This window comes from Pleurodeles waltl, chromosome 9 (assembly GCF_031143425.1).
Source record: "Pleurodeles waltl isolate 20211129_DDA chromosome 9, aPleWal1.hap1.20221129, whole genome shotgun sequence".
Taxonomy (NCBI): Eukaryota; Metazoa; Chordata; class Amphibia; order Caudata; family Salamandridae; genus Pleurodeles; species Pleurodeles waltl.
The window spans coordinates 628,732,530-628,749,446 of NC_090448.1; the positions used below are offsets into that span (position 1 = coordinate 628,732,530).

At 42.8% G+C, this 16,917-nt stretch overlaps 1 protein-coding gene across 1 annotated transcript in view; it reads right to left on the minus strand.

The window, feature by feature from the left end:
• Positions 1–16,917, minus strand: part of ARHGAP35 (Rho GTPase activating protein 35) — a 425,684-nt gene that overhangs the window by 81,934 nt on the left and 326,833 nt on the right. Inside the window, exon 6 of the mRNA XM_069207659.1 lies at positions 7,699–7,804. Within this exon, the coding sequence (XP_069063760.1) occupies positions 7,699–7,804 (106 nt within the window). The remainder of the gene's footprint in view (positions 1–7,698; positions 7,805–16,917) is intronic.

Consider the following 16,917-nt stretch of genomic DNA (forward strand, 5'->3'; position numbering starts at 1 on the left):
CCCTGAATACCAACCCGACTTCTAGTATGGGGCTGACCAGTTTCTGCCAGCCTGCCACAACCAGACGAGTTGCTGGCCACATGGGAAGAGTGCCTTTGTCACTCTGGCCAGGAACAAAGCCTGCACTGGGTGGAGGTGCTTCACACCTCCCTCCCCCTGCAGGAACTGTAACACCTGGCGGTGAGCCTCAAAGGCTCACTCCCCTTTGTTACAGCGCCCCAGGGCATCCCAGCTAGTGGAGATGCCAGCCCCTCTGGCCACTGCCCCCACTTTTGGTGGCAAGGCTGGAGGAGAAAATTAGAAAAACAAGGAGGAGTCACCCACCAGTCAGGACAGCCCCTAAGGTGCCCTGAGCTGAGGTGACCCCTGCCTTTAAAAATCCTCCATCTTACTTTTGGAGGATTCCCCAATAGGATTAGGGATGTGCCCCCTCCCCACAGGGAGGAGGCACAAAGAGGGTTTAGCCACCCTCCAGGACAGTAGCCATTGGTTACTGCCCTCCAAGACCTAAACACACCCCTAAATCTAGTATTTAGGGGCACCCAAGAACCCAGGAAATCAGATTCCTGCAATCTGAAGAAACGTGAAGCATGAGACTCCACACTCTGCACCCAATCCCCCTGGCTCGACCTGCAGAAAACCAACACCTCAGGGAGGACTCCCCGGCGACTGCGAGCCAGTGAGTAACCAGAGACGACCCCCTTGAGCCCCCACAGCGACACCTGCAGAGAGAATCCAGAGGCTCCCCCTGACCGCGGGACCCGACGACTGGAACCAGCACCTCACCCGCAGCCCCCAGGACCTGAAGGAACCGAACTTGTGCCTTGCCCTGGTGGTGGCTGTCCCGAGAAGCCCCCCCTTTGCCTGTCTGCACCGCTAGACTGACCCCCGGGTCCCTCCATTGTTTCCTACCGGAAACCCGAGCCTGCTTTGCACACTGCACCTTGCCGCCCCTGTGCTGCTGAGGGTGTGTTCTGTGTGCCTACTTGTGTCCCCCCCCCCCGTGCTCTACAAAACCCCCCTGGTCTGCCCCCGAGGACACGGGTACTTACCTGCTGGCAGACTGGAACCGGAGCACCCCTGTTCTCCATAGGCTGTTATGTGTTTTGGGCACCTCTTTGACCTCTGCACCTGACCGGCCCTGAGCTGCTGGTGTCGTAACTTTGGGGTTGCCTTGAACCCCCAACGGTGGGCTGCCTATGCCCCAGAACTGAGACTTGTAAGTGTTTTACTTACCTCCTAATCTAACCTTTACTTACCTCCCCCAGGAACGGTTTATTTTTGCACAGTGTCCACTTTGAAAATAGCTTATTTCCATTTTAACAAAGACTGTACATTATATTGTTTTCATTCAAAGTTCCTAAAGTATCTAAGTGAAGTATCTTACATTTAAAGTGTTTGATGTAAATCTTGAACTTGTGGTTCTTAAAATAAACTAAGAAAATATATTTTTAAATATACAAACCTATTGGCCTGGAGTAAGTCTTTGAGTGTGTGTTCCTCATTTATTGCCTGTATTTGTACAACAAATGCTTAACACTACCCTCTGATAAGCCTACTGCTCGACCACACTACTACAAAATAGAGCATTAGAATTATCTAATTTTGCCACTATCTTACCTCTAAGGGGAACCCTTGGACTCTGTGCACTCTATCTCTTACTTTGAGATAGTATATACAGAGCCAACTTCCTACAGTATTGCTTGAAGAAAAATCTCCGGATCCAGTATGACGCCTGGGGGAATATTCTAGGGTACGGAATCTGCCATTAGAAGAGACTATCAGATATAAGAATATGAGCTAAAGTGTAAAATGATTGCACATATGACGTGTGAGGCACCAGAATCTGAGCCAGAGCCTGACTCAATCTTCTACCACAGGTGCTGTGGGGACAAACTCATCTAGGGTCACTTGGGTAGGATACGGCACAGAGGGAGAAAAAGAGGTTTAGCGCAACAGGATCACTGGGCTTAATACTGAAATAAATACTGCTGTGAGATGAAAAAGTATCTGCTTTTCTAAAAACACAAGCACTGATCTGGATATTGAAGTTATTTCGTCTGTTGAGTTCTGAACTCACTGAGAATCCATTGACTGCTCTTGAAATTCAAGCATGGGGATGATTGTTCGCCTCTTCAAACTGAGCAAAAAACAAAGTCAACCATCAATACTGATCCCCAGACTTCCCTGTGGCCCAGCAAATGGGTAATGACATGTTACATATGTCTGAAATTACATTTGAAGTATTTTGTGAACAGCACCAAGGATCTAAATGTAAAGGACCTTTACAAGGACTATAGAAACCTTTGGAATATTTTAACAGAATTATCCTGTTTGGGTTTGGGAGGAAGGATAACTAGATATATGTCCTTCAAAAAGGCTAAAAGACAAAATAAAGTGCAGCAAAAAAATGCAATTCTGGGCCATAACTTTTTTTTTTGTTCTGAGCAGTAAAAACTGCCACTGCGTCAAGCAATATCATGGAGAGTATGTGGAGCAGATTGTCCCCTTCCCCTAGAAAAGAGTACTGGGTAACTTAGCTCTGTTGCATTGAGAGGTCACTTGTGATGTGGTCTGTAGACAGTGTTGCAAAAATAAAGACACTGAACTAGAATACTATAGGCAATCCCCCCTCTCTGGAGTTAAGTACACACAAAATATACACAGGTAAGTAGTAATAATTAGCACATAACATTAGAAAATATCATCAATTAACGAGGGCTCTGTAGGGAGGCCAAACCATATACTAAAACAGAGGAATGCTGATAGGGTCATCCACCCCCACCCCCCAAAGGATATGGCGTAGTTAGCCAGGGGTTGGGAGAGTATGGAACTAAAAAAGGTGAGTATCTACAAGACCTCCGTGGACCGGGAGAGCAGAGGTACGTTTCCTGGTCATCCCAAAGGCTAACATGTGGACTTAGAATTGGAACATGCAAGAACAGGACCAGACCAGTGGAACTCAATGGTGAATCCCGGATGAAGAGCACCTGTGGAAGAAGAAGGGGACAGAGTCTAGTACACACAGGAGTGTCCAGGTGGGTGGCAATGCCCACCCTTCTGAGTTTGAAGATCTGGGATGACAGTGATGGGTGAAGGCCAACTGAGGATTCCAGGAGCTGCGGAGAAGTCCTGAAGTCATCTAGGAGCTGTCTCTCGACAGTTGCCAGATTGCAAACGGTCAGTGGTCAGGAGGACCACCAACAATGCAATGCAAATCTGAGCTGAAGAAGGTTTGCAGGGCTTGAGTGGACCAGCAAGGCCCTGGGGATTTGACCTTTGGAGGAGAGTTCGGATTGACCCTAGGTAGACAGGAAAGCCAGCAGAAGCAGTCAGAGCCCCCACGAGCAACACACTGGCAGCAGGCACAGTAAGTCGCAGTGATGAACAGGCAGCACACCTAAAGCGGAGTCCCATTTCACTGGAGCAGCAAAGAGGAGGACTGTCCTTGCAGAGGTAGAGTGCTGGGGGCCGGGGCTACTTAGAGCCTGAAGATCCCACAGAGCAGGAATCAGCAAGCCTTGGTTCCTGCAACAGTCGCGGTACACAGGGATTCTTTCCTGGAGGAAGAGGCAAGGGTTCACCTTTGGACAGAAGACAAAGAGGACCCAGGGACCCCTCAGAATGACCACCTGTGTTGGAGAACCTTCGCAGATCCAGAGGACAGACGGACCTCAGCAACCAGACGTTGTTGCCTTAGGTGACTGCGGATGCAGGGGAGTGACTCCTTCACTCCAAAGGAGATTCCTTCTTGCTTCTTTGGTGCAACTGAAGTCTTGCCGACCCCAGAGAATGCACAGCTGTGGAAATGTTGCAAAGAACTGACAGGAGCCACAGAAACAATGTTGCAGGGCAAAGCCGTCTCAGTGTTGCAGTCTTGTTCAGTCCCTGTGGAGTCCAGCAGCGGTCCCGGAGGCCAGGAGCAGAAGAGGTCATTGCAGAGGAGTCCTGCTGGAGTCTTGCATGATGAATCTGGAGACCCATTCGCAAGGGAGTCCCTAAATAGCCTAAAAAGGGGCTTGGTCACTTTGCAAGGTGACCACCTATCAGAGGGAGTCACTGATGTCACCTGCCTAACATGACCACTCAGATGCTTCCAGGGGCCTCTGCCCATCTTGGTTTCAAGAGGGCAGATCAAGTAGCCACCTGGAGGAGATCTCGGCACCACCCCTGGGGTGGTGATGGACAGGGGAGGAGTCATTCCGCTTTCCTTTGTGTAGTTTTGTGCCAGAGAAGCGACTGGGGGTCCCTGGACTGGTGCAAACCAGATGATGGCTACCCCTCCCAAGACTATATAATACCTATTTCCAAAGGGAGAGGATGTTGCCTCCCTCTCCCAAAGAAAATCCTTTGTTCTGCCATCCTCTGTATGAGCTGGTCAAGCAGCAGGAGGGCAGAAACCTGTCTGTGGGGTGGCAGCAGCGCGGGCTGCCGGGAAACCCCCAGAAGACTGGTAGGAGCAATGCTGGGAGTTCTCTAAGGAGCCCCCAAAGTGCATGTAATCATACAACCAATACTGGCAACAGTATTGGGATATGATTCCGACATGTTTTATACCATACATGCCCAGGTTCAGAGTTACCATTATTTAGTGGGACACAGGTAAAATGACTTCCCCGCATGGACCTGGAGTTCGTAGGGGCACCTCTACTCATGCAGGGGTGCCCTCACACATAGGTTTTCGCACCCTACACTCTGGGCTAGGTGGGTCTGCCATAGGGGTGACTTGCAGTGACCTGTGGCGAAAGGGTGCATGCACCTTTTCATGCAGGCTGCAATGGCAGGCCTGCACACACATTTTGCATGGGCCCTGTAGGAAGTTGGCTCTGTATATACTATTTCAAAGTGAGAAATAGGGTGCACAGAGTCCAAGGGTTCCCCTTAGAGGTAAGATAGTGTCAAAAGTAGATAATTCTAATGCTGTATTTTGTGGTAGTGTGGTCGAGCAATAGGCTTATCAGTGGGTAGAGTTAAGCATTTGTTGTACACACACAGGCAACAAATGAGCGACACACACACTCAAAGACTTACTCCAGGCCATTAGGTTTTTATATTGAAAAATATATTTTCTTAGTTTATTTTAAGAACCATTATGGAACTGTGGAGTTCGTGTTTGACAAACTCCCAGACCATATTCTCTTATGGCTACCATGCACTTACAATGTCTAAGGTTTTGCTTAGGCACAGTAGGGGCATAGTGCTCATGCACATATGCCCTCACCTGTGGTATAGTGCACCCTGCCTTAGGTCTGTAAGGCCTGCTAGAGGGGTGACGTACCTATGCCACAGGCAGTGTGAGGTTGGCAATGCACTCTGAGGGGAGTGCGACGTTGACTTAGTCATTTTTTCCTCACCAGCACACACAAGCTGTGAAGCAGTGTGCATGTGCTAAGTGAGGGGTCTCCAGGGAGGCATAAGACATGCTGCAGCCCTTAGAGACCTTCCCTGGCATCAAGGCCCTTGGTACCAGGGGTATCAGTTACAAGGGGCTTACCGGAGTGCCAGGGTTGTACCAATTGTGGAGACAAAGGTACAGTTTAGGGAAAGAACACTGGTGCTGGGGCCTGGTTAGCAGAGTCCCAGCACACTTTCAAATCATAACTTAGCATCAGCAAAGGCAAAAAGTTAGGGGGTAACCATGCCAAGGAGGCATTTCCTTACAAGCCCCCATGGGTGGCATAATACATGTTGCAGCCCATGGGCAATCCCTGGTGCACCACTGCCCTGGGTACCCAAGTACCATATACTAGGGACTTACATGGGTGCACCAATTGTGGGTATAAAAAATAAAAAAAACATTTACCAGTAACCAAATTTAGAGGCGAGAGCACAGACATCTGGGGTCCTGATTAGCAGGCTATCAGTGCACTACAATCTAAACAAACTTTCACCAGGCAAAAGGTGAGGATAACTATGTTAGAAAGATGCCACTTTCCTGTAGGGGGAGAGACCAGTCCAGTGTTTGTGAATTGTCCAGTCCATTGGCATCTGCCAGATCCTCACACAAGGTATTCTCAGGGTCTAAGGGCTGGTAACCATAAAGGTCCGCACACCCTTTCCCTTCATTGCCCATTCAAAGCCTATCATAGGAATAAGGTACTCGCTCAGAAATGGGGCTTCAGCCCACGGTTAGCGTCGGAAACCACTGTCAGGCAATGCCTGCCTGGTTCCATGTACTGGTCAGAAAGGATGATAGGGCAGCACCATCCAAGGGCATCTGTGGAGCTGGGGGCACTGGCACTGGAGCAGGTGCCAGGGAAGGTAGAGGTTGCTTATCTGGCACCATTCCGGATCTGTTGCTGGATTCCAGGGGCCCCAATGGAGATGAAGGTAAGCCCGCTGGCAGAAACCAGTAGGGACTTCTGCCGTACTCAAGGACTCTCTAGAGGGCTTGAGCTGTCCAACTATGCAGTGCATGGCAGGGGTTGCTCCAGCTCCCAGACGCTTGTGGATGCACAAAGACAGCCCATCTGCAGGCTCCACCACAGAGGTAGGCTTTAGGTGCTGACCGCACTGCGACTTGTCTGAAGACTTGTGCTGCGAATTCAACTTTTTTGAGGACAACTTCTTTTTGTGGGACTTACTGGATTGTTTTTCCCCGATGACTTTGAATGGGATGACAAACGGCGGGTGCAGCTCAGTGGACAATTTCGAGGCCACCTTGCAACTGAGATCTGGAATGCTGCGTGGTCAGTTGGTGTTTGGTGGCAAGGAGCTTGAAGGACCACTACCTCACTGCCTTTGGATGCATGAAGAGAGAGTGCTCACACGTACTGGCATCATGATCACACTCTAGACACCAAAGGCAAACTGCCTTACTGGTGGATATTCTCACACCAGGAGACAAAGTCTCGAAAAAATATCAGACAAAAGTTCAAAAAGCAACTGGGGTAGTGCTCTCTGAACCTGTGCTGACTGGCTCTGAAAGAAAAGAACTGAAGTCAGCGTACGGGGGTGGCACCTATATACGACTGTGAACATCTGTTGGAACGTGGATGATGCTACGTGTAGTTGAACGACGGCACCTACCAGGACGCAGGGGAACTCCTTGATAAAAGTTTATGGATCTAGTCTGTCGTCTGAGGGTTATTCCATGGGTAAGGAATCCGTAGGTCGAAGTCTCTGGCAGGTAAATAAAAGTTTTATTGTGGCTTTAATAGCAGACCACAGAATAGTGCAACTATGGGCAGAACATCTTGGTGTGCCACCAATTGTTTATCTGTTCAATGTAAGAATTACTATATTCTTATATTAGTGCTGGGTCCCTGCCTAGTAACGTTGCAATTAAATGGCCAAATCATCATGTCCTCGTTTCTATACGTCAATTTCAACAGGAAACTATTCACCACCTGCTTAAAGACTCTTGGGTAACAGTAAATATGCTGTGTATAAAATTTCCACAGTTCACTGGATCCATGTTTGAATTATATCACATAACATTTTCAAACTACTGTGGAGGTCAGACAACAAAACTTTCAGCCAATCAACATGGCTCAGATATAAAAAAAAAAGCAGTAGATTCTTCCAGGAATGCAGATTTGCTCCACATAGTTTCAGCCAGAAGGCAAAATATGTCTTTGGAAAAACACCCCTATAATGATGTAATTACCCGATCTAGTCAACTGATAAAAAAAACAAGATGCAAAACTTTATTCCACCCACCCACTGTGTGTCTAAATGAATCTTAGATTGACTAACCTGTTCAGATGAGAAATTACATATTTGAAGAGTTCATAGTTCTCCTTTGGGAACTTCCTCAGCACCTCCTTCAGTGCATGTAGCTTTTGATCACGGTCGTTGATTTCTGGGAAAGTCAAAAAGAGACGACAGAGCTAGAATGGTTTAAAAGAACGTTTTTAGGGATAATCAAAATAAATTAAGACCTTCACACAATTGTGGACTGTACCTTTCATTTAATAGGGACCAGGTGGTTCATGATTTCAGAATAGTAGTCTCACTAAGATTGCTGAGACTGATAATTAGAATTACATTTATTTTATAATTAAAAAAATAGCATTGTGTTTGTCCTGGCCAATGTTATGTCTGACCTGGCCAATACACATTTTGCGATATTTGAACTTGCTTCTTCTAGGCAGATAATGTTTAATTTTAATCTAAAACCAAAATATCAATACAATATTACAGTAAAAAGATTACTGCTACAAAAATGATATATAGACTATTTTTCATTCATATTCAAATTACATTTAATTTCACTATCTCATCAATTAGCAATATTACTCAAGATCTTTTTTTTATGAAAATCTTGCTCATCTGTTGCAAAATCTTCCATTGCGGTGAATTGGTATTTTGATCATGACTATCATGATGAAGTGAGATAAATCCCATCTGATAATACAAAAAGCAACTAAACTAGAAAAAACCTATATGAAGTGAGAGATATGACTCAATGTTTGCAGCTAAGACGGATACACAGAGCATCAGCATGCTAACATTTAGCAAATTAACGATATTCTGTTATCAGTTACAGTATTGAATGTAAATCTGTACAAATAGTCAAAACTACACTTATCAAATAAGTGGAGTACATTATAACAGATAAGCATGGTTTACTAACATGAAGAATGATGGATAAGCACTCCAATCATTTGTCAAATTGTTAAGAAAATTTAATGAAGTGAAATGCAAAGATTATGTAATATGATTTTATTTCTATTTTGATTCTGGAGACAAACTAAATGTTATTTTTCAGCCCAACTGATATTAAATATTGTGAAATAAGTGTTGGCAAGGGATATGGATGCAACACTTTTGGCAGGGACAAGCGTAATAATATTGTCTAGCACAGACGGAACACTTTTGAATTAGCAAATAAAAAAATAAAAATCGGATCATCCAAGTCAACATACTGTGCGAGACTGGTATTTTGAAATGTAGAACATAATGATACACATGAAAGAAAGGTGAAACCCAACAGTGCATGAAGATTTTGATTGTGATTTGAATAGGACAACGCAACACAAAGTGTAGCACTACACACCCATCAAGTTATCCTACTCCTAACAAAATTATCTCTCACCACATTGACACATACGTGCAATTGCAGCACTAAGTACCCACAATCCCCTTCTTTCAAACTCAAAGGATTACCACAATTGTTGGAGGGAAGACCAAGAGGTATAGCAATATTTCATTTTCAACCCTGGGTGCGGGGAATCAAACAAGTTACTTACCTGTAACAACAGCGTATCAGACTTTCTATGTTTTTCATATGTTTGACAGAGTCACCTCCATGCTTGTTAAGCTGGGAGTCATTCAGTAATCTTCAAATTGCAGTACTCCTTAAACAAAATTCCTCAAGGGCCAAAGATGCTGTCACAATAGCAGTGACCGGCCACCTACAGAAAGACCCAAATATTAGCCAACTGTAAGACCACATTCTGTAAACCAACCCCCAGAGGCTACCTCATTTCACATTTTGAAGTGCAGTGTAGAAGACTGTGTACACAACTTAGCCTCAGAAGTGGATGACGGTAGCTCTTGTGAGTATGTGACCAATACCGATGTCCGCCAACTGAGTTACATGCAACTTGTTTCTTCTCCAGCACTGCAGCCCGAATAGATTCACATGCTAGATAGAATCTGATATAAAGTAGCTTACATTTATGCAAAGTACATTTAAAATCCTCTGGAATATGATAACATATGTGAATCCCTTCTGTCTGGTTGTTCATCCAGAAAAATGTGTGGTTTGTCACAATACGGCTCACTGGGGCTGCTTTGTCTCTGAGCTGCTGTCTTAAGCTGGTTCCTTACATAATTACTTAGCTATCTGAGATCCAATTGCAGTATCAACAAGGAGTCACCACTCAATGAAGTGATGCAAAAATGCTTCTTTGAAAAAAAAAAAAAACTTGCAACACTCCAAACCCAACATTAGATGGCAGGAGTAAGCAGAACATGTGCATCTACAGCCACACAAGACATCAAACACCTAGTTACACTGAGATTCGGTTCAGGCTTCAGAGTCCTCCTCTTCAGCATAATGATTATTTCAGACTGCACTACCTGGAGATGTTGATGTACCATCTTCTACAGATGGCAGCGTTGTGATCTCTGAATGAATTCCGTACAACACCCAGCTGCCTGTTATTATGAACTTCCACTATGGATTGCAATGTTTTGTCTGCATGTCAACTAACCATTTCCAGGATGCGACATTGGCCCTCCATACAGAAGGGTGTACGTCTCGGCAAGCTCTGCTCACAGCAGCATCCACTACCTACCGAAATCCTGTAGATGCAGCATTCCATTGAAGTCTCAATTACAACAGCCAAGTCTCTCTTTACCTTTCTAAACATGTTCTTGATGTCAGGTAAAATATATCAATGTGGGAAGCCCATTGTAACGGTTCGTAATGAACCCTTTATTCAATGAATTTGGCAGCTGGCATGGAATTTGTCTTTGCAAAATTGTTACTTCTGTCACATTCCACTGAAGAGGTATATGGAGAAGCAGGATCTTCCATGGGCCACTTACAGCAATAGAATCAGCTAAGGACAGGCCGTGTAGGCAAGCTAGTGTATTCTTGGTTGGCCCCTCTCAAATATGAAAATATAAAAAGCAGCAGTCTTTGCTGGTTCTTTAAAAATCAGAATACACTATTAATTTCTGTGACAGTTACTAAGTTAAAACATTTAGAACTCTCTCAACTAATAAGTGAAAATGCACAATGTTATCCAGAGGGGAAGTGACATAGGACAGGAAGTGTTCATGCCAGAAGCCACATGATGATCCCATTCAACGTCACATGCAATTTGACAATTTCTCCTTCCTCTTCTTCTGTCGACTGTCTTTCAACAGGGCAGGCTTGTGGAGCCGTGTGTGGAATGGATATTTGGTTGGGGTAGAGGCAACTAAGGCTGGATCCAGTTGAGAATGACATGGTTGAGGTTACTGTGGCGGAAATAATTAACAGTAGCCAGACATCATGCGAGTAAAAAATGTATTGAGGACCCTCCTTGTGGGGAGCTGGATGTTGAGGAATACATAGGCCGAAATTATGATTAAGGAACTTCCAATTCCTACTTAATGTAGGAAGACATGTACCTGGCAGATGACTTGTTTTGAGGTCAAACTCTACACTGGCCAGAAAACTCATAGGGGGTGCCATGGCAGCCCCCAGCAAGTCTTAACTTGATTAAACTATTTTAGTCAACTGATAAGTGTGATAAGCAAATGTTGGTAAAAGCAAAGTTGGAACAACTAATTGAAGATGAACTTCGAGCTCAAATGAAGAATTCTGAAAAGACACAGAAAATGATTTGCTACAAAACAATACTGTACATTAGCAGAGAAGGTTGCATCCTTTGGTGCAGGGAAAGTTAGATTTACCGGTGTAAAACGACCAGAAGGCGAATATCACTGTACACTGAAAAGATTGAGTTAACAAATTGTGAGTTAAACAAAATTAGTAAACTGTGGTGTGCATTCACATAAGCAGATACATACACTGACAGATCTTACCACTGCCGCTCCTTCACTGCATTTCTTAGCTTTTATCTAAAGACACCCTGCATTATTCTTTGATAACATATGGAAAATGGCACGCCAATCTTGAAGTCCAACAAAAAGAATGCAGCTACTCTTGATTATGTACTTAAGTACCAGAGGACAGAGCCGCTCCCCGTATTGCTAATATACATCAAACAAAACTAAAAATGGCTTTTTTGTTCTATGTCACATAAAAAAAGGAATAGGATCTAACGGAACTGGACAAATTACCTTTTGTATAAAGGAATCAATTAGGAAGAGCTCACAACTAGGGGAAAGCCAAATTTGGACATCAGTACTAAGTATAATATAATACGTTTTTTTAAGGGAGATGGCGTGCAGCAAATCGAGGGATTCATTCAGAGGCAAATTCTGAGAATCTGAGATGTGGCAATGAAAAGTGAAACTCAAGTTGTATTTACTGTTTTTATCATTGTGCAGATTTGCTTCTATATCCCAGAAACTGGAATGACTGGTATTCTTCCACGTTGAAAGAAGGGTGGTATTAGCTAAGATGCCTTTAAAGACCGCAAACATTTTTTTTTAAAGTCACAGTAGACAATAACCGTTTCTGAAATGTAGAGAAAAGTTTGCATTCATAAATAATCTGCAGGTTAATGCAAGTTTGGATCAAAGGAAATAAGACGATTCTGTATAGTTATTTAACTAAATTAACTTTCTCAATTATGTAAAACTGGATTATGTAAATCCATGGAACTAAAGATGAAAAAGAGCAGACTGTGAAAAGGTAGCAATAGTGGCACCTATATATGCTTGCCAAGCATTCTAATATATGTTCTTTCCCAGAAAATATGTACACTTTCTCTCCTAGTCCAAAGTGGTTGAAGCAGAAGATGCAGTGCACATTCCCGTGCTTAGAGCTACTCCTACCGTTCTAGCTAGACATAGAAAGCCAAGAAGTAAGGTGGGTCATTTAGGACTTCAAAGAAGACCTACGATACAGTACCAGGACGACAAGAAAACATTTCTTCTGTATCATAAGATCTTCATTATTAGTCAAACATTAGAATACAGTAGAAACAATTCCAACATCTGCCCAGGAGGCCCTCAGTCATAATGGATAAAAAAAAGTATATCAGCTTTAATACTAGTACAAACTTTCAACAGATCATTAACCGAAAAAAAGTTGATAAGTGTAGTCTGATGTACACCAGAGTCCTCCTGCATTTCAGAATCAAAAGTATACAGTCTTAAATGTATGAAGCAATTTTCAAGAGGGACCTTACAAATAACTTTTAGATAAAAATGTCTGTCAGGCTTTAGTTGCTGCTTTCCCACTGGTGGAATAGGGTTGGGCTTTCTGGTTTATTAGCCAACTGATAAAAGAAAGAGATACAAGAATCATTCCAACAAAAGAGGGACTGTTTTGAGGTGGATAGGCCCGTGCAGTAGGGAAACAGTTGATAACAATCAATTATGCTTCAGGTTTTATCCAGATGAAAAACCTTACAAATACAGAATATAAGGAAACCTCAAGCTGACAGAGTATTGAAGAAAACTGGGAGAGTAATGGACTGATTTATGTGAAATTCAGAAACCAAACAAGGGAGAAACGATGGACGATCACCATGACTACCCCTATGACTGTGGATATCTGTATGGGGTTCAACAGCACCAAGTATATGTTATTCACTTTGTGCTTAAGTCATATGATTACTTAGGCTGCCATTGAGGTAAGATGCTGCATTTGAATAATCTCAAATGTGAGTCTCAGTAACTTTGAAAGTACTACGTTGAATTCCCAAGGAAGAGAGGGTGCCCATAAGGGAGTAAAGTCTTAATTTAAGCATCATCTACATCAATCTTCGCTGTTAAAAACAAATTGAAACGGTTGAATTCTGCATTGGTTCACAGAGATCTGTAATTAATCCGGACAATACACTGCTTATCGTCCATTCTGGTTCTAGTGTTGTAAAGCACAGCATAAGTTCTCTTGCCCTTCAATACATCTCTTAAGTATAAGCATAGAAATGTTTAAGCTTCAATAGCTGATGGTCCATGTAATGAAGCATAGATTAATCAAGTATCTAGTGAACAGATTAGAACCTGCATTATAATTTGACCTTTCTAGTTCTGTGACAACCTTTTGACATCCTCAGTATTAAAAAGATAATTTTTCTGTTTTAAAAATCAGAAGCTTTTTTCTTTTTCAGAATCTAAGTCGGGATGTGAGAAGAGCTTTTTTTGTTTGCAGACATCACAGGAAAAAAAAGTAGTGAAAGCAGGCTGTCTTCTTTCACTTTTGACTGGTGTCGGGTTGGGTGGAGCAGGAGGCATAACTGCCACCAAGCACTAATCAACACAGGAGACAGTGCTGGAAAGAGAATAACTGACCCTTTTCCAAAAAACTTAGGAATACTGAAGATGTAGGGGAAAAGAGATGCAATTTTAGCCTGGATACATTTTTGTGGGAAAAGAGTTACGCATGTCTTAGCATGAATTGCCCCTAGCTTCAACAAAAAAAAAAGGACTCAGCTTTGGAAGTGGAAAATCCTCAGCAGGTAAAACATTATTCAAATAAAGTTTGGCCTTAAAATGTTTTTTTATCACCAGTTGTTATACCTGGTCAATTTCGCAACCTAGGCTTTCCTTTTAAAGGTCTTGCTTCACATATTACCCCAAAACAGCTTATCAGTAAAGTAAAGGTTTTGGAATTCTAGTTCTTCAGCAGCCATGCAGATAAACAAAGAGTCTGTGAGTCTAAATGACAAATCTGGCTTTGTTCAATTGTCAAATTATTAAGCTGTGCAGGCAGTTTGACAACATCTGTGTTTTAAAGATATACTAGTTGCGAAAACCCAATGTGGCACTGTAAGTACAACCATCATTCAAGATTTATTTCTTCGTCTAGATGCAGAGTAAGAAGTGGAATGGGGGAAGTGTAAACCATTATTCAGGGACCAACCTATCCACAGCACAATGCTCCATGATCTTGGATGGTAGTGCCCCAATGCAAAGTTTTACCAATTCTTGTGTGCTTGTATCGCAACAAAAGATTATGTTACTTACCCTGTAAGCATCTGTTCTTGGCATGTAGTGCTGCAGGTTCACACACTCTGCACACTCCTGCCATCCAGTGTTGGGCCCAGATGTGTACAAGTATTTGTTAAAAGAAGTCTCTCGAGTCACAAGGTAAAATGACTCATCCTCTTGGTTATAATGCGCATAGGCATCAATTCCATTGTTAAATTGTTTTACCGCAGTCTGAAGACAGTGGAGCGTGAGTATTAGTAAAGAGATGTCCATGCAAATAAAAATAAAGACGATACTGCAACAGCCATAGGTGTCTGGGGAGGAGGACGTGACCATGTGAATCTACAGCACTACATGCAACAAACAGATTCTGAGAGGGTAAGTAACATAATCCGCTCAATGGCATGTATGGCTGTAGCTACACATGCTCTGCACAGACTGTAAAGCAGTGCCCTCCAGAAAGTGGTGGCTAACCTGCGGGTGTTGCAGCGGTTTTAAAAAGGTTACACAACACTTCCTGTCCTACCGCTTGTTGACATGCTAAAACATCGAAACAGTAATGTTTAGTGAAAGTGCGTGGAGTTGACCATGTAGCTGCTTTACAAATTTCAGCTATTAGATAATTTCCCAGGAAAGCCAGAGATACTCCTATCTTACGAGTAGTGTGCTCCAGGAGGTGCAGGCAAAGTTTCTTTAGCTATGGCATAACAGGTATGAATACATTTAATTATCCATCTTTAAATGCCTGATTTAGATAGGGGCTTCCCTATGTGAGGGGGTGAAAAAACGACGGAGAGTTGTTTGGTCTTAAGAAACTTTTTAGTTATGTCAATATAGTACATTTAAGCTCTTTTTACATCCTGTATATGAGGAGCTCTTTCTGCAACCAAATCAGGTTGTGGAAAGAAATCTGTTAATTCAACTAACTTGTTTAGGTGTAAAGTGGAAACTATATTTGGAAAGAATCTTGGATTATTTTAGAGGACCACCCTATCTTTGTGTAACTGGAAGAAAGGCTTTTCCATGCTAGTGTCTAGAGCTCACGGGCATGTCTTAGTGAAGTGACTGCTACTAAAAAGGCTACTTTCCATAATAGGATTTGAAGAGGACAATTATGCAAAGGTTGAAATGGTGGGCCCATAATTAAGGTAAGAACAATGTTGAGATTCCAAGCAGGTGCACAGGAGAACCTTGGGTGTAATTACTCTTTTAAGGCATTCAAGGAATTCCTTAATAACTGTTTTTTTAAACAATGATGAATGTTGTCCATTTTGCAAGTAGACAGTTGCTGAAGCTAGAAGCAGGCAAAGTGAGGTGTATACTAAACCAGATGTCTGTAAATGAATTCTGTGTTTTTATGTTAATACAGTTAACACTATGCACATCTCATAAAGTCAAAACTTCAAAGCCAAACTTGGCGGGCAAGAGAGTATCAGAATACAGAAAGTCTAGAATAGTACAACAAGCAGCTCATTTCTACAGTCTCACTTTTAAGTATTTTGAAGACTGCAAAATGGCCAATTTACTCTCACATTTTAGATATGTTCAAACTTCCTATTCGATATTCAAAGACTACTTCGAAAGACACGCATAACATTGCTACCTTAAAACAAGAAAATATAATAAAAAAACGTTTCTGGAAACGTGATACACATCATTAACTTGACTGCTACTAGACAGGATTACAAACATTATTCAAACAATTGTGAATAAATTAATATATTACTCACCCTGTAAGCATCTATTTGAAACGTGCAGTGCCACAGATTCATATGGTTAACATACTCCTGCTGTCTAGCGTTGGGCTTGGACGTCTGCAACTTTTTTTCTTTGAATACATCTTTTGACTTACAAGGTACAATGACTCCTCCTATAGTCCATGATGCGCTTGATCATCGCCTCCTTTGTTAATTAGTTTTTTAGCTCATCGGTTGAGCTTAAGATAGGAGCAACATAGTGAGAGAAAAGATGCACATGCGAGTAAAGATTAGGTTAAAATATTAGAAAGTAAGTACATCAACCAGTAGCTTCTGGGGAGGAGGCATATGAATCTATGGCACTAAACGCTACGAAAAGATGCTTACAGGGTAACATTTCATTTGTAGAATTTGTTGGCTGTAGATGCATATGCTTAGCATCGTCTGAAAAGCAGTGCTCCTCAAAAAGGTGGTTAGCTAGTGGTTGACGTAGAAGCTTGAAAAAGTGTTCAGAATACAGCTTGACCGACTCTAGCCTGCTGATTAGCTAAAACATCAACACAATAGTGTTTTGTGAATGTATGTGGGGTAGTCTATGTAGCTGATTTACAAATGTCTGCCAATGGGATGTTTCCTCAAAAAAGGCCACTGAAGCTACTTTCTTGAGTGTAGAAAGAGCTCTTGGAGTTGTAAGAAGAGCTCACTTTGCAAT